This window comes from Tachysurus vachellii, chromosome 15 (assembly GCF_030014155.1).
Source record: "Tachysurus vachellii isolate PV-2020 chromosome 15, HZAU_Pvac_v1, whole genome shotgun sequence".
NCBI classification, from domain to species: Eukaryota; Metazoa; Chordata; class Actinopteri; order Siluriformes; family Bagridae; genus Tachysurus; species Tachysurus vachellii.
The window spans coordinates 16,143,442-16,170,608 of NC_083474.1; the positions used below are offsets into that span (position 1 = coordinate 16,143,442).

General features: G+C 39.5%; 2 protein-coding genes across 3 annotated transcripts in view; one reads left to right on the forward strand and one right to left on the reverse strand.

The window, feature by feature from the left end:
• Positions 1-446: 446 nt before the first annotated feature.
• On the forward strand, positions 447-4,331 carry si:ch73-14h1.2 (putative ferric-chelate reductase 1). The gene is made up of 7 exons (XM_060888942.1): positions 447-693; positions 1,392-1,462; positions 1,832-2,024; positions 2,769-2,908; positions 3,866-3,963; positions 4,067-4,163; positions 4,263-4,331. The coding sequence occupies exons 1-7, from the start codon at positions 447-449 to the stop codon at positions 4,329-4,331; spliced, it is 915 nt and encodes a 304-aa protein (XP_060744925.1).
• A 1,341-nt stretch (positions 4,332-5,672) lies between these two features.
• The window catches only part of agla (amylo-alpha-1, 6-glucosidase, 4-alpha-glucanotransferase a), a 34,433-nt gene continuing 12,938 nt past the window's right edge, over positions 5,673-27,167 (reverse strand). Inside the window, exons 7-34 of one of the 2 annotated variants that reach the window (XM_060887936.1) lie at positions 26,627-26,738; positions 25,809-25,935; positions 25,585-25,687; positions 24,030-24,127; positions 23,258-23,397; positions 21,893-22,080; positions 20,266-20,389; positions 18,788-18,951; positions 17,861-17,962; positions 17,357-17,512; positions 15,164-15,314; positions 14,336-14,460; positions 13,656-13,768; positions 12,959-13,093; positions 12,567-12,697; positions 12,293-12,429; positions 11,644-11,777; positions 11,185-11,360; positions 10,940-11,042; positions 10,596-10,821; positions 9,624-9,735; positions 9,348-9,483; positions 8,201-8,313; positions 7,903-8,114; positions 7,682-7,779; positions 7,499-7,586; positions 7,271-7,404; positions 5,673-6,267 (exon numbers count right to left, since the gene is read on the reverse strand). In XM_060887936.1, the coding sequence (XP_060743919.1) occupies positions 6,150-6,267; positions 7,271-7,404; positions 7,499-7,586; positions 7,682-7,779; positions 7,903-8,114; positions 8,201-8,313; positions 9,348-9,483; positions 9,624-9,735; positions 10,596-10,821; positions 10,940-11,042; positions 11,185-11,360; positions 11,644-11,777; positions 12,293-12,429; positions 12,567-12,697; positions 12,959-13,093; positions 13,656-13,768; positions 14,336-14,460; positions 15,164-15,314; positions 17,357-17,512; positions 17,861-17,962; positions 18,788-18,951; positions 20,266-20,389; positions 21,893-22,080; positions 23,258-23,397; positions 24,030-24,127; positions 25,585-25,687; positions 25,809-25,935; positions 26,627-26,738 (3,756 nt within the window). In that variant the 3' untranslated portion in view covers positions 5,673-6,149. Of the gene's footprint in view, positions 6,268-7,270; positions 7,405-7,498; positions 7,587-7,681; positions 7,780-7,902; positions 8,115-8,200; positions 8,314-9,347; positions 9,484-9,623; positions 9,736-10,595; positions 10,822-10,939; positions 11,043-11,184; positions 11,361-11,643; positions 11,778-12,292; positions 12,430-12,566; positions 12,698-12,958; positions 13,094-13,655; positions 13,769-14,335; positions 14,461-15,163; positions 15,315-17,356; positions 17,513-17,860; positions 17,963-18,787; positions 18,952-20,265; positions 20,390-20,991; positions 21,116-21,892; positions 22,081-23,257; positions 23,398-24,029; positions 24,128-25,584; positions 25,688-25,808; positions 25,936-26,626; positions 26,739-27,167 lie in introns of both variants that reach the window. The other variant, XM_060887937.1, reaches the window with a different exon arrangement.

The window sequence follows — 27,167 nt, forward strand, 5'->3', positions numbered from 1 at the left end:
ACTTAAAGCATCAATAAATTGCAAGCCAGTTTACTCCAGTTTGCTAGATTTGACATTATTGATCTACTCGTTATATGCTAACTGTAGGTAGTGCTAGTGAACTGATAACAGATTTGTTTATTTAAAAAAATAGCAGAAGACCTTTGCACTACTATTCAGTACTAATTAGTATATAATATTTTCTGCATATGCTACTTTACCTATAAATCCACATGAAAGTCTGGAAACTGGATCTGTTGTCGCTGTTATAGTGATCCAGATGGAACAGAGGAACTTGAGTAAATATAATAATTATGAGTTTGATCTTGAATATAATAAATAAATGGGTTGGATAAAATGATTATTAGGTTAATAATAGTAATAATAATAGTATTATTTAACATTTGCCTATGTCTTTGTGCCTGAATGTACACAACAAACTAGTGAGGTAGTTACTAGGTTTATCCATGCCTATTGGTCAAACACAGGCAGAATCCAGGTCAAGCACAAGACTGAAGACATCAAACAACCTTCAAGATCCCAACCAGTCTGGCTTTAAAGCCAAAGTACATTCCACAGAGACTTGGCTGTCTCTGAGAAACTACATGCTGCTAGATCAATCAAGCTGTCATCTGTCCACATCCTTCTCGACGTGTAACATGATCTTGTCGGTTTCTGTTCTACAACACCAGAAGGATTCGGCCATTTTTTCAGGTACTTGTTCAGTCTCTGGTGATTTTAAGACTGGACTAATGCAACTCACTGCCTCTAAAAAAATATTTTTTTCCCACCTGCCTAAGTTCTCTCATACCACCTGATTGTTGATCTCCATCTACTGGCTTCCAGTAGCTGCGTGCATCAGATTCAAAACACTGATGCTTGCCTACAAAGACAAAAATGGACCGGGTCCCTCTTACTGCAAAGCTCTCCTCACGCCTCACACTGTACCTCACTGCCTCAGATCTACCAGTACCTGGTCCCACCATCTCGCAGGGTAAGAGGTAGGTTTTCTGGCATCAAGGTGATGGATTGAACTTCCCCTAGACTTTCCCTGTTAGTTGTGTATATTATGTGTATCTGTATATTTATAAAAAAACAAAAAAAAAATCCCTAAACAGAGTTTTAGGTGGATGGTATCCTAAGTCTGTAACCTAGTGAACCAGTGTTAATGTATTCATCAATAGAGACTTAAAAGCACTGTTGTACGTCGTTCTGGATAAGGGCGTAAATATAAGATACATTTCACCTTCTAAACACTTTTCAATTCTATGTGGGTATCAAATATCCCCACATTATATACCAGCTTCTGAACTAGTTGAAAAGACAAAAACAGCATAGAACATGAATAAAATCAGATGAACTACCCACATGAAACTGAACCCCTCTGAATGGGGTAAATTCCCACCCCCTAGGGTCAGATATTTTCTGGTCTACCATCATGGCAGGACGAAAATTTCACTCTGAGAATCAACAGCTACTGAAGGTAAGATTTAAAAGATTAACCTGTGTTTTATTGGATGTACATTGGCAACAAAAATTGTATTCCCTTAATAAAATTATTAGTATTTCTTAATTTGTGCTTTGTACTTTTTGTAAATATAAGATGCAAGAGTAATAAGCAGTAATAGTAATGTCAAGAGTCTCTATATTTTCTTAACAAGACTTTCCTGTATCAGACCATTACATTAATATTAAATAGATATACATTTTTCTTTGTTTTTAATGCTTTAACAGAAATCTAAAAACATATCATCACTATAGGTCACGCTCTTAAATAACACATGGTTTGATTGAGAATGTGTTATGAGAACATACTTGAGCCATGCCTTTTTTCTCCTATTTTTTTCCTCAGATGCATCTCTTGTTTTTTGTGCTGTTAGAGATGTACACACTGAGCCATGTGCATGCCTACCCTAATGGATCTATAGCATCAGCGTGTGACAGTATGATACCGAATCACCCATCCTACGTGCCTCAGAGCACCATAGCACCGTACAGAGTCAGAGCGGACCGCAGGACATACAGACCTGGAGACATGATCAGAGGTCGCATTATTAGGAAATTTTAAATCAGATCAATTTTATTTAAAGAGAGACAATTGTGAGATGAGATCAGAAATGATGTGTATTACACATTTATATCTGAGCCAGATGTTTCACATCTCATAAAACAGGTCATGTTAAAAATCTTGATTAATGTCCGGAGAGTATGAATATGGAAAAACATGACGGAAAACAATCTACAATGGGGTGGTGAGGTGCAGCCTGGTGTGAAGTGGATTATTTTCCTTTAACAGCCCATGCCACTGTATTTTATTTCATTTACACAACAGTTAGAATTTTTTATATTTATTAATAAATTACATGCGTTTTAACTATAGGTAGTAACATCTAATATTGAGCAATGTCCACAAATTAAGTTAGTTCCTGTTATCACGTACGTTATAGCAGCTACTTTATAAGCAGTTGTTTCTTCACTCTTTTCTCGCTCTTGAACTTCCTGAGTCACAAAGTTTTGAAACTGGAGACTCCTTCTCCAAATGTTATCTAAACATCTCTCTCCAAAAAACTTCACCCTTTTAATGATGACATGCTTTGTTTTTGTTAAATAACAATCTTACGAATGAGCTGTTACTATTGAAACATAACATAAGATGAAATGATGGTCAGAGCTACTAAACCTTAATAAACACTGTCTGATGAATCAAATATTGAGAATTTCAGTCATGCTGTCATGATGGACTAAATGGTCTACAGAGCTGAATGAGTGAATGTATTTTAACTGAACAGTGACTCTGGAGTCAGTGAACAACACAGATTTCGAGGGTTTCATGCTGCAAGCTCGGACAACGTCGAGCCACACCGCTGTGGGCTATTTCGTGCCAGGAAACACCAATCTGGTCCGACTGCACAACTGTTTCAACACTGAGGTAGTGTATAGGTTTAATGTTAATATTATATACCCAATACATACCTAATCTAATCTGATATAACCCAATACATTCTATCTACCATTATATAATCTGACTACCCTAATCTAATCTCTGATATAACCTAATACACTCTATCTACCGTTATGTAATCTGACTACCCTAATCTATGGTGTCTACATTTCTCAAATCTATTTGATATAATGTAATACACTCTATCAACCATTATCTAATTTGATTACCCTAATCTAATCTCTGATATAACCTAACACACGCTATCTACTATATAATCTACTCCAGTCTAATTTCTGATATAACCTAATACACAATCTCTACTATTATCTAATCTATCTACCCTAATATAATCTGCCTACCCTTCTCAAATCTCTGTTAACCTAATACACTCAATCTACCATCATTTAATCTATCTATCCTAAACAAATCTAGCTACATTTATCTAATCTCACTCTCCTAATCTGTCCTATTTTAATGTATGTAATCTACATAACCTAATCTAATCTATTAATCCTAGATTTTTAAACTTTAATCTAGGTTTCCTACTTTAATCGGTCTGATCTATCTTAATCTAACCTCAAATCTTAATCTAATCTCCTCTAATCTATTCCTGGGTATTTGAATCTAATAATCTACCTAACCAAATCTAACATATCTGACCTTATCTGTTTATCCTAATCCAATCTATAAAGATAATCTCTCCCAATCTAATCAATCTATTCTAATTTAATAAAATCTAATCTAAATGTCTATCCTAATTGAATCCACCCTAAATTATCTATCCCATTTTTATCAAACCTAATTCGAATCTCTCTATATCCAAATCTGATCTATCCAGTGCAATATCTCCTAATTGAATTATTTGATCAAATCTAACCTAATTCAATCTAACAGTATTTGTTTAAGAATAAAACAAGTGTATGTGTCCTTTTTGTCTTTCAGAATTCAACCGTCAGCCACTCTTCAGCAAATGAAATTACAGAGATCGAGGTCATGTGGGTCGCCCCTCGTACATCTGCTCTGGACAATATTATGTTCTGGTACTGTACTAGTGCCTTCTGCTTGCACTGCCAAGTCGTATGTTTCTAACTGACCTGATCAGACCTGCACTCTTACAACACTGAAGGATGTTTTTTTTTTTAGTGCAACATTTTTGAAGAACTATGCTGAGTTCTGGACCATGGTGAGCAGCAACATTATCCTGCTGTCCAGCAGTCCTGCTCCAGCTGTGAACCTTCTGGTAAATACAGTAATGTAAATATCTACAGTGTAACTGATCACCTCTGCACTACAATCTCTGTTTTCTTTCCTAAAACACTATTTCATTCTTATAATCCAGATGCTGGCTTTCTGCAACCTGATCGCAGTGATTGGACTCTTCAGATCTTCATCTCTAACGCTACTCTGATCTCCGGTAATGGATGCAGTGGCAAATATCCTGAATACTTATGTGAATCTGTTCAATCAAAATGATGGAAAAGTAAATATTTCAATGTGGATGGAAATTAGAAAATGTTAATGATTTTTGTAGTGCTTGACCCTCATGAAAATTGTGTATATTACACAGATGATGTTTGACAGATGCCCTTATTGAGTTACATATTTTTATCAAATTTTTTTATACAAAGGGTTACTAATACAGAGGGTTAAGGGCCTTGCTCAGGGGCCCAGCAGTTCCAGCTTGGTGAACCTTGGATTTGAGCTTGTGACCATTTTACCGTAACACCATAACTACTAGGCTACCACATCCCCCTTGTCCACCCTAGCTTTTATTTTCTGAAAGGATTTTTTTTTTTTTTTGAGCAATATAGTTTTTGTTATAAACTCACATAGAAAATGACACACTGGTTATTTTTTGTGATTAAAAAAATGACCAGAACATAAAGGAATCTCAGATCTTCATAGTGAAACAGGCTACGTTTACCACCCAAAATATTACCATACTGTTCTTTGACATCTCTTCTTAGAAACTAAGAAAACCTGTTGTGAAAAATACTTTTTATTTAGACTACTTTACTTTGGTGTCTGCTTTGTTGTTGGGTAAGGAACCGGTCTAGTGGACTCAATGGTAAAAACAGTTGCTAGCTAAGTGACATTTCTACACATAGTACAGTAAATGTAATGATTTAATGCCACCGCAAAATAATACATTCAGCTTTGTAAGAAGATACCACAGTGTCTGTGATGGTCCTGCAGCAGAACACTGAGAGCTGACGAAATCATTTCAGCTGTTTAAATGTAGTAATAAAAAAGATATATATAATAATTTATAAAACCCAACAGAATGGAACTAGCTGAATCGATCAGCTCGTCTTTTTTCCAGTGAACTCAGGGGCTCTATAGAGTCAGGAAGTAATACTGAAACTGGTATTCAGACCTCAACTGTAACTACACAATGAAGTTAGTGAAGTGTTATGTACATGTGTTGGACTTTGTACAGAAGGAGTGCCACATTTAAGTGGATGTAATTCAGTACATTTGTCTTGCTTGGTATTTGACTCGAGTAAGAAGCAGAATTAAGTCCAGGTCTGTGGCTGATCGTTTCCTAGAACAACCTAATATTTTTGGGATGTATTTAATTTGCTTAATATGAAGGCGGAGTCTGGAAAATCTACGTAACCACTATTAATAAACCATCATGTCATCTCAGTGGCTCTCTACATTTTTACATAGGTCTGTGTTAATTGGTGACCTAACTAATAAAAGCAATTTGTGTAGTGTTTGTTGAATAAAATGCCATCACACGATCTGCACCTCTTAGACAGGGATTTATTTCTTTTATTAGTTCTTCTGATCCATTTATCACAATGCTGAAAATCTGGACATGAATCTACAACATGAAAATCCTCTCAGTGCTCATATTTCTTTTAACGTGTAAGACAAAAACATACAACAGCAGTTCACAGACTATGTAAACACATATCAGAGCCTGGCATGCTAGCACATTAACACAGCTACAGACACAGCAACAGGACATTTGGGCATGAATTCAATCCCATGAGACAGAGCTTTACTTTAATTCCGTGTTAATTCGGCTCTAGTTGTCGAGGGATATGACATTATTCAGGAAATGTGATGGAGGTTAAAATGAGGATCAGACGTTGTTAAAAATACTGACAGAGCGCATTGTGGCTCATTTTCGTACCGCACAGTGAACATTCACAGCCATGTAACATTTCTGCTGGCTCCAAGATGCTAGGAAAATATTCTGGAAGCATCTGAAAAGTTAAAGGTCATGAAGGACCTCCAGAACAGTGGCGATGGACCAGGCCTGAGTCTCGCAGCTGAAGGCACAGTACTGACCGTTTTCATTCGTCAGCTCTGGCAATCCCCTCCATGGGGACCTGAAAACACAACACAAGTGTTTAGCTGTTAAAGATCTGCAGAGGTATTAACACAAGGTTGAGAATGAGAGAAACTAATCAATGCTGCATTACCACAAGCTTGATTTTACTGCATTTACAAGACAGTTTTCTCACTCTGTTTCTGTTAGCCAAGAGTTAATGAGTGGTTTGTCAGTATGTACATCCAATGCTAAATATAACTCCAACCAATTACTAGATATACAAACTGATTTCTTAAGAATTTATAAACACAAGTGAGTAAAATGTTGATTAAAAGTTAACAGTTCTGTCACACCTTAAATTGCTCATATAAAAGACGTAACGTCTATGTGCTAGTTAGAGAAATTGTTGGTCTGTTGCATTACCTGATTTCTTTATATGACATTTATGAAAGGAAAAAAACTACAAAAGAAATGCTTGAAATCATCCAAATACAATGAACAGTCTTTGCTTTTGTTCGAAAATAATAAAATGTTGTGGTCAGTAAATTGGCATCAATGCCTGATACAAAATCATGTGTGTAAATGGTTATAAAAACGTTTTTTTTTTTTGTTTAAAGGCCCAATTAAAAGAAAATATAGACTTTTCTGTCGATTATATCAGGTTTAGTCTATAGGGCTAAGTCTACATGATACACTCTTAAACAGAGATCCTTTGGCTGGTTAACTTCTTGCTGTCAAAAGGGGATGTACGTAAAACCATTTGTGAAAAGAAAACTCTGGGTTTTACAGGTATATAAATAAATTTGAAGAGTTTGCCAGTGGAACAAGATGAACCATTTCTAGAAGACAGAAGGAATCTAGGAATCTTTTTTCCTCAGAATATTGAAGAAAATTAGCTTAGAAATGTGTGTATAGTACTGGTTGTTCTATTAATACATATGAATTAATATAAAGTGTATAATAAATTAATATGCAGGGAATAGGAGATAATTAAATATGCTCCAGTGCTTTAAGACTGCTTTTTCTAAAGAGGAAAAAACTTCTAGTATTACAAAAGTTACCTTTCCAAATGAACGTAATGGCGAGAGAGAACATTCTTCACAAGATACACCGTCTTGTCGTAGGTTTCCTTTCCAAGCTTCTTAGCAAAATATAACTTGGCACGTAGGAAATATCCAACTGGCCAAAGCCATTCCTGAGTATAGAAAAATAATCCATGACATAAAGTTCAGAATCCCATAGCAGCTATATCAATATCAGCTATCAGGAAGCAGCAGTGATTGTCTTACAGGGCCTTGGTGGTAGTTGAAGCCTTTGGCTAGGTTGTAGTTAGTATTGTCGAGTGAGTTGTCATAAACACCACAGTAAACCATGTCACTGTTTAAGATAAATAATGAATCAGAAGAGGAGACTGTTAAAAGGTTAAGATCATGATGAATCTTTACTAATCTGTGACAAGAAGTAAAACCTACTCTGGATCTAGTGTCTTCATTCCCAGTGGCCCAAGCAGCTTATCTTCAGTGATGCTCAGAGCTTCCCAGGCCCTTTCCACTGTGAACAACTCGGGCGCCTATTGAGAATAATTCAGTGTTGACAGATTAACAGATTAACTAAATCGAACATCATCTTAAAGACCAAGCACAGAAAACACAAATCAATGAAAATAATCTAAGGCTCAGTCTAGATTTCTTACCACCACCATGGCAATGGTGAAGTTGGGTCTGAGCTGGTAATCGCACCATGGACTCGAGGCTCCATAGCTGTCCTTATAAATCCCCCTCTTATGGACCAGCTCAGCATGTTTCTCATTGGGGTCTTCTGGATCGTGAGACACGTAGAACATTTTCTCAAAGCTGTCCTGGATCTTTCTGTTCCACTCTTCGTAAGACACTGTGAGTTTTTTACCTGGAGGAGTGATTGAAGTGCACATTTTAAACTGATGCCGCACTTTGAACCAAACAGCGGTATGTTGGAGTGTGTCAGGTTCTCACCGTCTCTATGGATAGTTATGGTGCTGTGAGGAAACAGACCCCATTTATGGAGCTCTACCAGCCAGCGCACGGCCGATTTACACAAACCCACGATCTCCACAGCTGAGCCATCCCTGTCACAGTAACACAATCATGCACTCATCAGCATCAGGCACTCAAAAGTGACTGCATTTAGAGTGGGACACACGGATGTGACGAATGTGACGTGACATACAGCATGTGGTGACCCATACTCAGAATTCTTTCTCTGCATTTAACCCATCCAAAGTGCACACACACACAGCAGTGAACACACACACACACTTGGAGCAGTGGGCAACCATTTATGCTGTGGCACCCGGGGAGCATTTGGGTGGGGTGGGGTGGGGTTCGGTGCCTTGCTCAAGGGCACCACAGTCGTGGTATTGCCGGCCCGATACTCGAACCCACAACCTTAGGGTTAGGAGTCAAACTCTCTACCCATTAGGCCACCTATTCGGCCACCTGTCCGTTCTATTCAGTCAGCACCTGTCCACATAAGCTAGAAAGACCTATTTATTGCTTAAAGACTTATATATATGGCTTTAAACCCCACTCATTCTACCATTCATATATGTACACAGTTTAAAAATAAAACCTTTGTGACGTATCTGGATCTTTCTGATTTCCCTACGAACAAAAATAATAGATTTTTTACATTTTAGATATTAAGAACATGTTCTCACTAACAGAATAGAGAATACAAAGCATTTAAGCCCAGCACATATAAAGGCAGGTAAAGTGAAATGGAATACACAGGTGTTACACAATACACAACACTACACCTTGATTTTTAATTGCTAACACAATGGACAGAGAACGTCACAGAGAAAAGCAAAACCTTCACTCTATTGCTCTTATGACATTCTATATCTTCAGGGGATATCTATTCACAAATAAATCAACCAAAAAACATCTTAAATCTTATTAAATTTGATCTTAGTAAAAGTCAGTCAGCCTGGGTTTGTGTTTTTAGAGTAAAATGCTGGTCAGTAGTAAACGCTACAGGATCTCTCACATATGAAGCTATAGTAAAGAGCAGACAAATCAAGCAGACTACAGAAATAGAGAGGAAAAAAAATCATTCAGTTTCTTTGGTAACTAAGTCTTTGTGAGTTACGTGATCTACCTGGGTGTAGCTGGAATCCCTTTATTGCGAGCTCGGTCACTTTCGCCCATTTTATCCATCCACGTGCCGCAGTTGAAACGATTTCCTCCGTAAACGAAGCCTGTGTCTGGATTGACCTTGGCCACAATGTTGAATCCTGACATAAAAATGTAGCAGAAACATTTTATATTGAAATGCCTCCAATAATATAATACAGAAATAGCTGAAGAACATCAAACCAAATTCCTTTCAGAAGTGTGAATTGTTCATGTTTTAGTAGAGTGTTAAATAGTTCACCTTCATCTCTCATGTTGCGATCGATCTGTGGGCCGGCGTTCCTTTCTCTAAACTCAATGCCCTGCATGTGGCGCTGGAGAGCTTCATGAATCACATCACACAGTGGCTGATCCTGTACACATACAATGCAAGGCAAATCATACATATTAGGCCTGCATCGTGCATACTCGACCCGCATCAGGCATACTAGACCCGCATCATGCATATTAGATCAGCATCATGCATAACAGACCCGCATCATGCATGCTAGACCCGCATCATGCATATTAAACCCGCATCATGCATATTAAACCTGCATCATGCATATTAAACCTGCATCATGCATGCTAGACCCGCATCATGCATGCTAGACCCGCATCAGGCGTGCTAGACCCGCATCATGCATATTAAACCTGCATGATGCATGCTAGACCCGCATCATGCATATTAAACCCGCATCATGCATAATAGACCCGCATCATGCATATTAAACCCGCATCATGCATATTAAACCCGCATCATGCATATTAAACCCGCATCATGCATAATAGACCCGCATCATGCATAATAGACCCGCATCATGCATAATAGACCCGCATCATGCATAATAGACCCGCATCATGCATAATAGACCTGCATCATGCATAATAGACCCGCATCATACATAATAGACACCCATCATGCATGCTAGACCCGCATGATGCATATTAGACCTGTATCATGCATATTACACTCACATCTTGCATACTAGACCATCTTACATACTGGACCCACATCATGAATACTATACCCACATCTCCCGTACTACACACCTATCATATATACGCCACCCACACTATACCAGCAGCCATACAATACCCACATCATACATGATACTACATCATCATTTATTTACTATGCACTAACTACAACTCCATTATACATACTACACCCATGCCACACCCTCTACACCTACTACATCTCTGTGTGTGTGTGTGTGTGTATATATCTCACCACAGTGCCTGGTGCCTGAGGTAATGTGTCGTCTGTAGGGTACATCCTGGAGACAGGGCATTGGAGGATAGCCACTCCATCAGGCACGATGGTGCAGTAATCCTGAATACACTGCAGCCACCACCACACGGCATCACGGCAGTTATATCGTGCAGCTATGCCCTCACCGAGCAGGTTGGGGATCAGACCGTGCCTCAGAGTGCCAGCGAAGGACAGGATGATGTTCCTGAGAGAGACCAAAAATTTGCAACCTGATCTTTTGTCTACAGATCCCCAGATCAGAGAAAAATCAATGGCTTCTAGCTGTATTTTGGAATGGATTCATTAAGCATGATATAGATTACCTGGCCTCCAGGTGACGACCAGTGAGCAGCATGAGACCCCGCAGGGCAATGAACGTGTCTCTGCCCCAGCAGCGGAAAATTCCAGCAGAGAAATGAGGCAAGCCTGTCAAAACGTGAATGAGCCAGAAATATAGATATCCATCAGCTAATGTGCGCTACTTTAATCTGTCCAGAATTGAGGTAACACTGAAAATTATACATGCATCATATATGTAATGCAAAAGAAAAGCATGTTGCTAAGTAACCTGCTGCCATGGAGACGCAGTACTGTTCGTCCTGCCCGGTGATCTCGTTTGTGCGTCTCGGGACGTCATGCAGCGCAGGCGAGAGTGCTGGAAGTGCAGGAACACGACCCACACCACACATCTGCAGTGAACCCAGGGCCAGCAAACGTACAAAGGACGAACCATCCTGGACAAAACTAACATGCATACACACACACACACACACACACACACACACACACACACACAATTAAATAAATAAATCCAGGAGCTCATTTTCATTCAGAAAAAAATCAGATACTGAATGTTAGCCAGCTCGCTAAAAATGTCCATGATCTCTCCTGGCCCCTGCTGCAATATTTTCTATGCACCTGATGCATTACTGCCAGAATCTGTATGTGGTATATATGTATTCTGATGGTTATAAAAGAATGTAAATGCTGTTAATGTAAAGCTAGTTAATCAACATAAGAGACTGACGGTGACATCTGTCTGAAGGCAGAGTCTAGGGCTTTGGTGTACGCTCCGACCAGGATGGCATCGAAGTAGCAGGGGATGAGGTAGCGAGGGATGTGTTTCAGGTAGCCAAACATGGCTGTGAACCACTGACCCACCTGCAAAGGGCAAAGAAAAAACCCCTTTATTACATTAAATTTGCCTTGAAATGATTCATACAAGATTATGTCTAAAATGTCCCTTAAATAATTTGAACTGGGTTAAGTGTTGCAGATGCAGTAAAGTAGCATTGATGTCATTTCCATTAGGATAAATTAACCTCAGAGAGAATTTACCTAAAAAATCATTTGTCTGTCTGTTTTTTTTTTTTAATCGAGATTACAAGCTTTGTGTTTTCACAGTTATTTGTTTTTTTTGTCTTCTGCAGTTCACTGGAAGATAAATTTGCTCTTGGAATAAGATTTCCTTTGCCAAGAGAAGACCTTTTGTACCGTTCAATCCAATTAGATATTTTCTTGTTTTCCTTACTTTCTGATCATTTGTTGCATTAATATTGCAGTAACCAACTTCTATTCACTCAGACTTTTACACACCATTATAACATCACACTGTTTTGGCACACTTTGGGTTTTATAAATCTAGCGCTCTGTGTTTTGGGTCTCTGAGTGCTCACCTCTCCAAGTGTTCCTTTGCGAGCCACCAGTCGGTTACTGACATAGTCGATCATCCAGTCTCCCTGCCTCAGGTTATCACAGAACGGGTGGCCCAGGTCGTTCTTAGGTCGGATGTCAGCCATCACTGAAATCAGGCCTGTGTGTGACATACACATTGCTCATAGACAGCATCTGACATCTTTTTGTGGCCTTTATGAGTTAAAGCAACAACAGACAAATTTCTCCTGCACATTTTAGGACACAGGATATATTTTGGCGAGGCCTGGGCTGTACCTTGCAGGCCAGCGTACTTGAGGCTTGTCCATCCAGGGATGTTATAACAGCCTCCTCCGTCCTCCTTCTCCTCTTCGTCACAGCGGAACAGCAGCACGTTCAGTTCAGCCAGAGTCAACTTCTCCATGATCCTGCATATCAGTCAAACATACAGTTTAAGTCTATACTGTATATGTCTTTCATTGTCATGCTTATATAAAAATATATTAAATAAATAAATAATAAAAAGCTCTCTTTCATCCCTCCATCTTCAGATGTTGTTTAAATACATACGAGAATACAGACAATAAGTAAAAGGTTCATTTAATGTGTCTTTATAAGTGAAGCTGAATGGAAGCCAGGGTATCACAAAGACATAGCACTAAGTGTGTGTGTGTGTGGGTCTCACTTACTGGCGCAGTGGGGTCTTCAGTATGACTGGAGTGTTCTGGTCCATCACACTTCCTGCCTTGTACTCAGGGTTAAACTGAACAAGGTGACCCCTCAAAAACCCCACAAGCTCCTGTGCCTTCGGATCCAAGCTCACTCTGCAAGAGATAATCAATAATAATAATAAAAAGAAAGAAGAATATTATATTATCATTATTATCATTATTAATAATATAATGATCATAATATAGTAAATAATTACTATATGCACCTGTAAGTGGTATAAAATGTGTAGCACAGTAAAATACAGTTCGTTAAATAATATATACAGTATACATTAAATATAAACCCAGCTGTCCAGTCATCACAGATTGTCTCGTCACATTCACTCAGATCCTGATGCTTGCCCATTTTTCCTGCTTCCAACACTTTAACTTTGAGGACTGACTGTTCTCTTAATAAATGTGCCTAATATATGCCACCGTAACAAGATAATCAATGTTATTCTCTTCACCGTTCAGTGGTTGTAATGTTACGGCTGATGGTAAATGTGTATTTATAACACAGCTAATAAAATACATGAAACAAGAAAAAACGTACACAAGGGGAAGTCGTCATTTCCTTTATACAACCTGATACTATGAGTCTCAGAAAATCAGCCACTGAATAAAACAGGTATATAAGAGAGAGTGTAAATATAATCTGTATTATTTTCAGAACCTGAAAGCGATGACGCTGCCGGGTGTGAGACGCTCAAACACAATCTCCTGCACAAACTCGCTGCGGCCTCGTGACGTCACTCCAGCCTGCTTCACCACACCACTGTCCTTCAGCTGAGACACACACACACACACACACACACACACACACACAACTAATTTGTAATTACATGGCTCATGATGGAGTAAGAATGAAAATATCAACCAGCATGTCAAAGACGTTTAAAAGAGCAGGAGGTAACTATTTAGGGCCTTCTAGTGATTTTACGGCACAATTACAATTGAATGAATGAAAAAAACACGAGCCTTCAATCATACCATAGCTGGTCCCAAAAGAGTGGCCTGATTTTAGGTTAAGAAGGTAAAATTGTCTAATTCAGGCAACCCAAACTACAGGTGACAGCCCCACATGGGACCACTTGATTTACAAATGAGGGGGAAAAAAAGGAGAAAACAAATCCATTTCATGGTAAATGACGAATCTTTAAAATGATTGTCTAGAAACAACTCAAGCATTTAAAAATAAACGCAGTCTATTAAAGTATATTGAAAAAGAAGAAGAAGAAGAAGCCTGCTGTGCTTGAGAAATGGTGAAGAGGAGAAGGTGTGTGGGACTGTGGTTATTTCACACACAGCCACTGTGGTATGATGTGATGAAGTTCTTCATCATTAGACACTAACCTGGATGTGCTCTTTAATCTCCACTGTAAACTCGGGCAGGCCGTTAATGCTCTTCTCATCTTTTTTGTAGGAACCGGCCTGAGTCTCTACTGTACGGGCCTCGAACACCACCTCCTCTATCTTACCTGACAGAGGAGAGAAGGAGAGAGGAGAGGTGGAGAAGAGAGGAAAAGAGAAGAGAAAAAAGACGAGGAGAAGAGAAGAGAAAAAAGAAGAGGAGAAGAGAAGAGAAAGGAGAAGAAAAAAAGGAGAGGAAAAGAGAAGAGAACGGAGAAGATGAAAAGATAATTGGAAAAAAGAAAAGAGGAGAAGAGAAGAGAGTTCAAAAGGAAAGTTTTGTAACCAAATAAAAAAAACATAATGTGCTATTTATAGCACAACACTGTTGAATTCTAGATTCTGGACTCCATCCTCAATGTCAGTGGTTAAGTTTTTTTTTTCAGGACAGAGAGCAGCACAGGATGGTGAAGAAACCAACCGCTTTTATTATGTAAACGTTTTAACATAAGTGAACGAGAATAAACTTGCTTTGTGGACATTTCACCCAACTATGTATTAAGAAATTAGGACTTTTTTTTTAAATAAACGAAAATTTCCAATTGTAGGCAAATTACAGAAGAGTACAAATGTCATTGGAAAATATTGGACATTGAGGCCGTAACTCCACCGTGTAACTCCAGTGACCCCATGTTGTTGATTATTTTCCTATAACATCATGTCCCTAACAGCTTACACAAATTTAAGCTAGCATCACTGCTGCTGTTTGCAGCAAACTGTTCTGTAAGATTCTGTTTTCAGGGTTTGAAGAGTTCCCCATGCCAGACTCACCTGGGATGAACATGGGTGGAACCTCGAGAGCGTACTGGTGGTGTTTGGGGTTGCGGAAGGCAGTGCGACACACAGCCACGACCGACTGGTGAGAACTCGGAGAGTGACGAGTCACGGCAACAATGTCTTCATCCACCTGATCCACAAACACCTGGAGAGAGAGCACACACAAACGCACATCACACACACACACACACACACACACACACACACACACACACACACACTTATTCCCATGCCTGTGGATCATCACACACACACTGTTAAAAACTAGTTCATAAACATGTAGTGTCTGGTACAAGTCATTTAGATTTCATATCCAAGGCACCCTAAACTTCAGCATCTACTCCTCAACCAACGAGCAACCCAGTTTTAAGGTTTTATTGAGGGCCACTTTCCACAGTGTCACACACACCTGGCTCCAGGACGTCTGGGATCCTACACAAAGACCAGATAAGACCACGCTGTTTCTCTGATTGAACTCATAGGGACCTCAACCAGACACACACACACACACACGCACACACGCACTCCCATGCAAATGCATACACGCACACACAACACAATGGGACATTCCTTTTACTAATAAAACAAGTAGATAAGATACTCTAAGATTCTTACTCTCATAACCCTGTTGTAATGTGCTTCTTCTGTTAAGGCTTGCCTGACTTAAAATTACTTGCTCCTTACTTTCCTGAAAAGGGTGTATTTTATTTAGGTATCAGAACACAACACTGGATTAACACCAGTTATACAGTACTTTGATTACCGATCCTGGTATGTTAATGTATACCTGTTCTAAGGCTGTATGTCCTTTTAAGGTCCGATGTCAGGATGTATACAAAATTATGTTTTCCCTTCCCTAATGCAAATGCATTTTGTTTTTGTGTTTCATTTTTGTTTCTTTCTCCTTTATCAGAACACAATATCGCAATAACATCAGTGACACTTTGATTACTGATCTGTGTATATAATGTACCGATGCCTTTATACCGTCATTCCCCTTCATGTTTAGTATCCAGATGACCACAAAATTATCAGTTACTCATTTTTCAATCAATGGTGTATTTTATTTGAGCACGAAAGGTGCTATACCATCTTAATACACCTTGGATAAAAACTTTAAAGTCATCTAAAAATTTGATAGCTAAACCATGCCCACAGACACCTGAAACAAAGAGAGTTTTCCCTCCGAAATCCGGGTCGTAGTATTGGCCATCTCCCCAAAGATGGGTGGAGTTCAGGACCTTTAAATTGTCACAAACACCACCAATCCGTGGTCAGACTTTCGGAACAGCTTGGAGACGACTCCATCTTCCTTCAAGGAACTTCCAGCAAGCTTCACTTCCAATAACAACAACTGCTCTGATCTTGGAGAACTTGGAAGAACATCTGACCCCACCCTAACTGACTCTTCAGAGATTTCTCTGTTGCATCCGGACTCTTGTGCAGCAAGCCAATGCAAGTAACCGTTCCCTTTACCGATCAATTTAGATGCGTATTTCAAGTAGGAATCTCGCATCGAATCGTAAGGTAAATTTAAGTTTCTGTGACGAAACTTCAGGGTGTGTCAGTCAGGGTGTGATTAATTTTGTAGTCTAAGCTTGCCATTCCTTTCCTTCCTTTCTAATTTCTTCCTTTCCAGTCTCTTCCTCCCTTTCCCCACTTTCAATTCCTTTTGTGTGTTTTATTTTCATCTTTGTTTTCTCTATTTCTTTTGTTGTTCGTGTAGTTAGTTTTATGTTGTGTTTGTCTCTTTCATTAAACGCCATATTTTTGTTCCACAAGTGATTGTCTCTGAGTATCGCTCATAAACGTAAGGTACCTGCAACATCTGGTCTGTACTACATGCTCTATTAAGTTAATTTAATTGAAATTACGGTATAAAGTAAAAGGGAAGATAGCGCCCTCATAGAATTAATAAAGGTTACACGGCCTGTTCACCGGACGAACAGACCAAATAAGTGTAACGTTAATTCCATTACCGTCAATTTCAGTTTAGGTTAAAATATTTAGGAGTCACTATAACACGTTATAATTACTTATAAATATTTACTTTGCTTTGCGAGCCAAAATCGCTACAAACAGCTCAGGAAATCTTGAAAGCATGAACACACCCATACACACATGAGAGGGAAGACACACACACACCCACGTAAACACACACAGATACACACCTGTGTGTCTGCTCACCTGGTTGAAGCCGTTAGCTGCGAGCTCCTGGTGCAGGCGGTTCAGAGCCAGTTTGCCGGCTGTGATGCCCGTCTGTAGACTGACATGCCCGGGGCTGGGCTGCTTGGCCTGAGAGTTCCACTTCTGATAAAAACGCTCCTCAGATACCACTGAGATCTGTTACACAACAACATGCACACACTGAGTTACACGTCCCAGTCTGTGTGGTAAACGCTATATTCCACTTCTGATTGTGTTCGGGTTTCTTTTTTCAGAAGCTGATTAGATTACAGAATTACTAAAGTTTTAAAAAGTTAGTCTAAATCAAATGTGTCTCATTCGACTGTGTGATATGAACATGTCCTTAACATGTCCTGAAGAAAAAGCAGGTATGGAAATAAACTCACAAAACATTGTTTCTATAAGCTGTTTTTTTGTGTATGTTTGTGTTTACGCTGACCTTGTAAAGGCACCTGTGAAAAGAGAAAGGAGTCTCATGTTGTGCACTGAGGAGTGAGAGCTTACCTGATGAGGTACGAGCTCGTCATAGCCTCGAGTGCTACCTGTGGCACAGCAGGCCATAGAGACGATAGCAGAGCTAGACAACGAGTCGAATGCAGAACGGATCTGTAACACAGAGAGAGACACAGAGAGAGAGAGACAAACACAGAAAGACACACACAGAGAGACCCACACAAACAGAGAGAGACACACAGAGACCCACACACACACACAGAGACCCACACACACACACAGAGACCCACACACACACACAGAGACCCACACACACACAGAGACCCACACACACACACAGAGACCCACACACACACACACACAGAGACCCACACACACACACACACAGAGACCCCCACACACACACAGAGACCCCCACACACACACACAGAGACCCACACACACACACACAGACCCACACACAGACCCACACACACACACACACAGACCCACACACACACACAGAGACCCACACACACACACAGAGACCCACACACACACACAGAGACCCACACACACACACAGAGACCCACACACACACACAGAGACCCACACACACACAGAGACCCACACACACACAGAGACCCACACACACACAGAGACCCACACACACACAGAGACCCACACACACACAGAGACCCACACACACACAGAGACCCACACACACACAGACACACACACACACACACAGACACACACAAACACACACAGACACACAAACACACACAGACAGACACACAGAGAGACACACAGAGAGACACACACAGACACACAGAGAGACACACAAAAAGACACACAATCAGAAAATAAAAAATGAATAAACTGCAGGAAAACTATTTCAGAAACTGAACCTAGCTGTGCCCTTGACCCTGTTTGAATCAATCTTAAAATCTATTCTGGTTATTATTTGAAGTTTACAGTGATAGACCACAGTGTGACCTGGATGGGACATTCGTTGTCATGTGTGATGTCCAGGAACATGGCGTGGGCGATGCTGGGCACCAGAGGACGGAGGCGTGGCTGCATGAAGGCTCCTACAGGCTCTCCACCGTAACGGTACACCAATCTACCCTCCTCATGACTGTCTCCAGCACTCATCGCCTCTGTCACACACACACACAGACACACACACAGACACACACACAGACACACACACAGACACAGTATATAAACAATTCTTCCACTATACAGGTCATACAGAGGTCATTATACAGGCTAGTATAAAATAAACTGAATAAATATCCTGGAGGTTTTTGGATGATGTGTTAAATTAATCAGAACATCTTGCTCTAGATGCTACAAGCTTGAACACGCTATACCTAAATAAGGGAAATGACTTTAGCATCATTCTTGAAACATTTCTAGCACAAATGCACAACATGTATCGACATGCTTTGTTAAAGAAACACTAAAGAAGCAAGCTAATTACAATTATATAAAAAAACAAACAAACAGCCCACATCATGCTAAATATTCTCAAATGGCATTCATTTGATGTTAGCTGTATTACTGTGACAGTGTGAAAGACACCTCTCCTTTTTATTTATTTATTTATTTATTTATTTATTTAAACTCCACTCAGGCTGCTGTTTTTATCCTAAAACCAGAAATATACATATTGCGGCACAGGAAGTGACGACATGAAGCAAACTGTATTTCACTGCACCCAAAATAAAAAGCTATGTTTTAAGTTACAAATATGATTCCTTAACATACGAGGCTATTTTTCTGTTTAGGATTTTTAGTTGTATTTATTATTTCTCCCCCTTGTGACTCAACACTCCCAACACAACACTTTTTTTTTTTAGATTGTCACATCTAAAAACGCTTGGCTTTTTTTAAAAATTTGTGATGCCTTTCAGCATTTTGTGTTGTTTTGTGTGAAAAAACAACACATTGTTCAGCATTATGCTCATGTTTGAAGCACGTGAAGGGAAGAGGGTTTCGGCTAAACGTGAGGATGTCACATGTTGTTTTTTGGTCCAAATCTGCTAAACAGCTGAGGTAATATTGAAAAACTGCGATCTCTTCACATATCAGGGGATTGTGAGATCCTGGAGATTCTGCCTTCATGTTCTCATTAATCATCATGAAGATAAGCTGCATGCCTATAGGGTTGTAACTTGGCTTTCAAGCAGCTGAGTGTCTGAGCGTAGGAAGTGATGTCATGACGGATGCCATGCTAATGCTAACTCTAGTTGAACCAGCATAATGTTTTGGGGGCGGAGCTTCATGTATATTCATCTAATTCAACCTCAACCGTTTAACCATTCGACCTTTATTTAATCTTTCTAAAATCTAGTTTTAGATTTTTAGATAAGTGAATGTATCTGTTTGTACAAGTAGAAATCATTTAGATTCTTTCTAACAGATCTCTAACTGATCACACTGAACTGGATTAAAGTTAAAAGTTATACCTCTGATAAGGGAGGAGATGCCTAGTCTAGTGACAAACACATTGTCGAGCTCCTCGCTGCCTGTGAAGAGCTCAGCCACCACGTACAGGTCGGGTCTGATGGAGCGCGCTGCAGCCAACATGAACTACAGCAGTGCAAGGTGAGGGGTAAGAGCACAGGAGGGGTAACAAGGAGGGAGGGGCAAATAGGCAGAGTGTGGAAAGTGAAGAACAAGAGTGGTGGCAAAAAAGAAAGAGAAACATAGAAAGAGATATAGAAAGAAAGATGGAGAGGGGGAAAAACAAGAGAAAAAAGAAAAAGAAAAAGGGAAGCGCTATAAAAAAAGGAAAAAACAGAAAGAGAGAGAGAGGAAGGTGAAGAACAAGAGTGGTGACGAAAAATATAGAAAGAGAAATAGAACGAAAGATAGAAAAACAAGAAAAAAGAAAGGGAGTGCTAGTAAAAAGAAAGAGAAGAAGGAGTGGAACAGAGAGAGAGAGAGAGATAAATGAAGGAAAGGAGAGCAGGTAATGAGTTTAAGTAAAAGTAAGGACGTGAGCGAGAGGAGAGAGTGTGAAAAACACAAGCAGAATGTTTTCAGGGTTTTTCAGATGGATGATCGAGAAAAAGAGAGGGAGGACAAGCAGAAATTGGTGAAGTGAAACAGAAAGAGGAGAGAAGACAAGAGACACACAGAGACTCTGTTAGGACAAGGGCACACACACACACAATCCATCCCTGCAGTACCTCGGATCAGACTGGTTATTCCCAGCCGGTTTACAAACACATTGTCAAGCAGTTCACTGCCTGTAAAGAGCTCGGCTATGACATACAGATTGGGTCTGACCGCCCGGGCCGCACACAGCATGGCCTGCAGAGTGAGAACACTCCGTCACTGTCCACAACACTGCTTTACTCTCTCTCACACACACACACACACACACACACACACACACACTGCTTTAGGATAAATGAATTTAGGAAATAAAAAAATACTGCTACTAGTGATGATAATAATAATAATAGTAATAATAATAATAGTAATAATAATAATAACAACTTAAATTGTCTATGTTTCCTTTAAAGCCAGTGATTTTCCTGCAGTCTGCGGTTCTACTAGACATATTGTGCACTGTGTAGATTTTACAGAACTGTAAGGTTCAAATCTGGGCATTAAGAAAAGAAATATTTGTGTGTGGCACCGAGTTAAACACGATGGCTATTTACACCAGTCCGAAATGACTTAAGAAATGTCAAATGTAGCTACATAAACAATAAATAAACAAGAAAATATTACATGGGGATATAGAATGATATCTTGTGATGTTCTTGTGATGTGTACAGTGAAGCTCTACTGCTGATAAACACTGTGGGAATGTACAACATTGCAGACTCTAACACTCAGATATAATCAACACACTACAGCTGATCTGAACGAAGAAAAAAAAAAACAAGTGACAAGAATGATAGAGAGATTAAAATCGAGACTTATAGACCTGAACTACAGCAACGGGGATAAACCAGACTTAAGCAGAACTTTTATGTGTAGCAGAAGGATAATATTTACAGACCTCTAATCGGGTTTGTGATCAAGTTGCGCTTATGAAGCTCATAGTAAAGCCTTCTGTGTGTGTGTGTGTGTGTGTACCTCAGCTACATGCAGCGGTGTGGAGTGGCAGTTGTCGAGACGGACTCCGGTGAAGTACGTAGCCGTGATCTCTGTGTATTTCTGCATGTGTGCCCACAGATAAGGACAGTCCTCAGGCTTACTGCCGTATCGAAGCTTCACGCTGTCTCCCCAACAGATCAGCTCTCGTCTGATGTACACGTTAGAGCCTGAAATAAAGCAGAACAGCAGCTTTCAGTCTGCTCAAAGGAAATGGTGTGTAATGGGTGTATGCAAAGAAATTCATGAAACCACTGGTTTTGTGTAGTTTCCATCACAGACGCTTGCTCTGTCACAAAGCGGAACAAAGTTCCTGTCACGTACGGTATGTGGGTGGAGATAAATCATCAGGTACCCGATGTAAACATATTGCTAACTCAGATTTGTACATACAGCATCTGACATCACTAAATTAGACAGCATCTGAGAAATCAAATTCTGAAATAATTCAAGCTAAAAACATACACCAATAATGTATTTTCTTTTCAACACTGAAAATAATCCTCTGCTAGGATGTATTCATAGGGCCTGTATTCATGATATGCCTTAGTGCAGAGTTGATCCTTCTAATAAAAGTCTTCGAATGTGGTCGTTTCCCCTAAGATTAAAAGGAAATCCTAGTAAAGATGAAAGTTATTCATAAAGCATCTTAAAAGAGCTCAAAGTCAAAAAGACTTAGGGAGTAGTGAGGAGGACTTAGTGTCTTTAGCAGAGGAGCAAGTGGCTGTATGGTGAAGAGGGAGAAGAAATGTTTTGCAGACAATATTTAATAATGATAATGAGTTAATAAGGTGCTGTAGATTAGATGGTGTAGGGATTATTATTGTGACCAATCGTATTAGAGGTAACATCTCAGACACAGTGCAGAAATAACACATATATAATCTATGGCATTTAGAGATACGCTAACATCTCCGAAACAGAGCCGAAATGCCATAATGATATAATGTGGCGCTATGACATGTCTGCTCCGTGTCAGAGATGTTTACATTTACTTTACATTTATTACATTTGTAACATACAGATGTTAGCGCATCTCTAATATGATCACGAACGTAATCCCTACACGATATAACCTCAAATATCTTAACATAGACACAAAGTGAAGGCTTACAGTATAATAGACCAGATTTTAAAAGCGCTCCTGTTTTATTTTTATTGGACAGCCAATCACAGTCTTATAAAGAAAGTGTCGTCACCTAGTAACAAGGTGAGCCCCGCCTCCTCTCTAAAATAAAATATTTTTGTATTTTCCTTGATCAGAGTTGCTCTGAGATTGGTCCTGAATCACTCTTAAGCTAATTTGTTTCAGTTTAGATCTGGTTTCCTGGTGAATTCAGTTCTGACCTGGCTCGGCAAAGTTCCTCAGTGGATCGTCGCCCATAACCCAGCCATTGTGAGCCAGGAAGTGAGATGATTTATCTGGCTGGTCCATGAGCAGAAGTTCCTTCTCCAGAGACTCCACCTTAAAAGGGAACGTGAAATACCTGCACACCGATTAAAAAAGATAAAGATCAGAGGTGTTTGTGAAGATCTTTGATGTGTGGTGTAATCAGATGTAAACAGATGTTTATTTAACCTTTACTGAAGGGGTCTCCAGTGTCATTTTCAGGACGAAGGCGTTTACACTTTTTTGCGGTTTTGTGGAGAGTAAAAGTGACCGCGGTAAAGAAAAGAATTATTGACATGTGGGATATGCTTAATTGTTTGTCTTTTTAATGGACATCCAGTAAAGACAATAATAATATCTTAAATTATCCATCCTTGCTATGAATTCTGTGCATACAAAGTTGTCGCAGTGGGAAGATGAGTGGTGAAGGCATTGGACTAGTGTTTGTACTGGAAGGTTGTGATTTCTAATCCCAGGAGCACCAAGCTGACACCGCTGGGCCCCTGAGCAAGGCCCTTAACTGCTCTCTTGTATAAACCAGATAAAAATTCGCTCTAGATAAGGGTGTCTGTCAAATGCTGTGAATGTTATTAGCCACTTTCCGGTGGACAAGATGTCTTCCAGCACAAGGGTTACATATTAAACAGTATCATTATAGACAGTATCTCATCTGAGGTGGTTAGTTAACACGTCGTCTCAGTATGAAACAGGAGGCTTTGATGATGTTACCTCGTAACCAGTGGATGTTTTCTGGTGACGGGGCCGAGTTTGGGACCGTGGTCAGCCAGGCGCTCATAAAATATTGTACCGATGGAACAGTTAGCAGCCTGAAGAGGAAAAAAAAAAAAACAGCACAGAACGATCATCAAACTAGTATAAAAGACACAGATTTTTCTACTGTTGTGTGAATTTTATTAGAAGACTCAAGGTTAGTTGTTTTCTGCATCTTTACTGCATTTTGTTTTACCACATCCTGTTAATTAGCTTAGTGCTAATGTGCAGATGTCATCAAGTTTTCTTTAATTCAATAAAAAATATCTTAAACAGCTCAATACTCAAAAATAAATGCTAAATAAGTGCTAAATGGCTAATGCAGCTAATAAGATCACAGGTCTTAATCAAAATGTTCTGACAGAAGAAATGTCCCACAGATGTTTGAATAATAATATCAGATTATGAAACCTCACTGTGTAGCTGAATGCCTTAAGCATCCATCATAATGCTTGGGCTTCTGGCGTCGGCCATCTTGGATAAACAGATCTTAGATTACATGGATAACGTGGTTTCTTTACCTCAGATTCTCTGAGTTTGCAGACAAAATTGTTGTGAAAAAGCTGCAAGTTTCGGTTTGTGGATGATCAAATATGAGAATTCCACTTTTATGACTCCTTTGAAATATTAACCTGACATCTTCAGTGCAATCTAAAGCATCTGCACCGTACAGTATATAACTGATCATGTTAGGGTTAAAAGAGAAATATGTGAATTATTTATACAGATACTCTTACGATGGATGATAGCAATACAACAAAATTGTAAAAATATTAAGTTTTCCCTCAGCAGGCAATTTTAGCAGCGTATGTGTTACGATACATTGGACTCCCACCGTGCCGCCTTGTGAGATACCTTGCCTCATCTCGCTGGCGATCGATAGAGTACAGTTGCTTAATGCAGCTTAAGTTTATAACTGCTTTGAGACAATGCCCGTTGATAAAAGCGCTAAACAAATAAAACTGAATTGAAAAAAAAAAAAAAATCATTTGTTTTTGTGTTTTTTGCTTCTTTATCATCGCCATCCTCATCTTCCGACAACTGAGTTAATGTAGCCATCAACAAACTAACGGTGTTCAAGTACGCAGATGTCGCACAGAATCTCTCTGATTACAATACGATACGATACAATACTTCAATGTATGTATGATACCTAGCTTTAGCAACTTCATTTATTTATTTATTTATTTATCATTTCTGTGTTTTTATAGTTGATAGGATTATTTACTGAACAAGCTTTCTATTAGATTGCATTAGCAAAATGTGCTATGCCATACCGATCAGCATCCTTTAAGACTCCTGGGTAGGCTAGGTCATGGTTCGACACTCTAGTTACGATGAGGTCATTAGAATGTGTCGTCTTCTTAACTCGCGGACTAGCTGTACTTTTCTTTTCAAATTAATTGTGAGAGTTACAGTAAACACTTTATCCAAAATGGCATCCATATTAGGTTTTTAGGTTCAATTCCAAAATATATTCAAGATTTCCTTAAAAACCCTGAGCAGCTCTGACCTGCTCCTGATGATAGGTGATTTCTCGATACTGTTCTCCGTTCAGCTCCTCCAGCTTCTTCTTGAACCACTTACAGCAGTCCTCTATGGCTCCTGGACTGTTCCTATTAAAGCACAACACAATTCACACCAGCGACAGTGTAAAGTAACGTGCTGTTACACAAGCTGGGGAAAAAAAGAAACAATCTCCAAGTCCATAAACAGCACACTTTATAACACACTGACCCATTGGGCACAAAGAGCTCCAAGGCTAAATTAAAGTCCACTGAGCTCCCGAAGCGTCTGTACTGTGGGTCCTGGAGGATCCTGAACTGCTTCTTGCTGTCAATTTTGCTTCTGTCAGGTTTGGCCCCTGCACACACACACGGTTGGTTTTAAAGGAATAAAAAAAGCATTTCAGGCTTTTTAAAACCTTCATTACAAGCCTGATATAATTAATCCCTATATTTACTTTCTTATTTCTTTTTCAATTACCTGGCTTGAGCAAATTTATTATTGTGTTGAAAGCCAATCGTTAAAATGATATTTTGTCTTATGAGTGAATTTTTGTCAAAGATAAATAGTTACTTGCTGATTGGGAGGAAACTTTGGCTCATTGTGTGTAATGTGAGGCTCAGAACATACAGTACAGGTTTACTACTAAACTGCCAGGAACACAGCAGTGTTGTGTTGGACAAAAAGCACATTTATTTATCAACTACAAAATATAATTATTTCTAATAAGCAATTACAAGAAGAAATTAATAAACAAAATTTAAAAATAGCATTTTTAAAATTATAAAACATTTATTAATAAAGACATAAAAATTAAAATGTATTTACAATTGTAAAAAAAAACTTTAAAATTAATGCTAAACATGTACTGAAAAGCCAAAATAATTAATACTTTATAAAATACCTACTTTTTAAAAGGTTATCTTGTTTATTTATTTATAAACACACACACACACACACACACACACACACACACACACACAGCAGTTATTCTACTACTAGGAAATTATTTCTTGTTCTTTTTACTGGCTTTTTATAAAGCAGCTCACCAGTTTGGAGTAAAATCCTGAACTGCTCCACAATTGGCTCAACTTTGACCTGGAAGAACTCCCACAGTTTAATCTTAGGAAACACATCCTGCCAGAGGATCCCACGAATGGCCTAAAAGGAAGAGAGATAAAGTTCCTGCATCTGTACATATAAGAACAACTCACTCTCTCTCACATGCGCACTCTCTCACATGCGCACTCTCTCACATGCGCACTCTCTCACATGCGCACTCTCTCACATGCTCACGCATGTGCGCGCGCACTCGGTGGCCCACACACAAACGCGCACTCGGTGGCCCACACACACACAAACGCGCACTCGGTGGCCCACACACACACACACACACAAACGCGCACTCGGTGGCCCACACAAACAAACGCGCACTCGGTGGCCCACACACACAAACGCGCACTCGGTGGCCCACACACACAAACGCGCACTCGGTGGCCCACACACACAAACGCGCACTCGGTGGCCCACACACACAAATGCGCACTCGGTGGCACACACACACACAAACGGGCACACTCTGTTACCCAC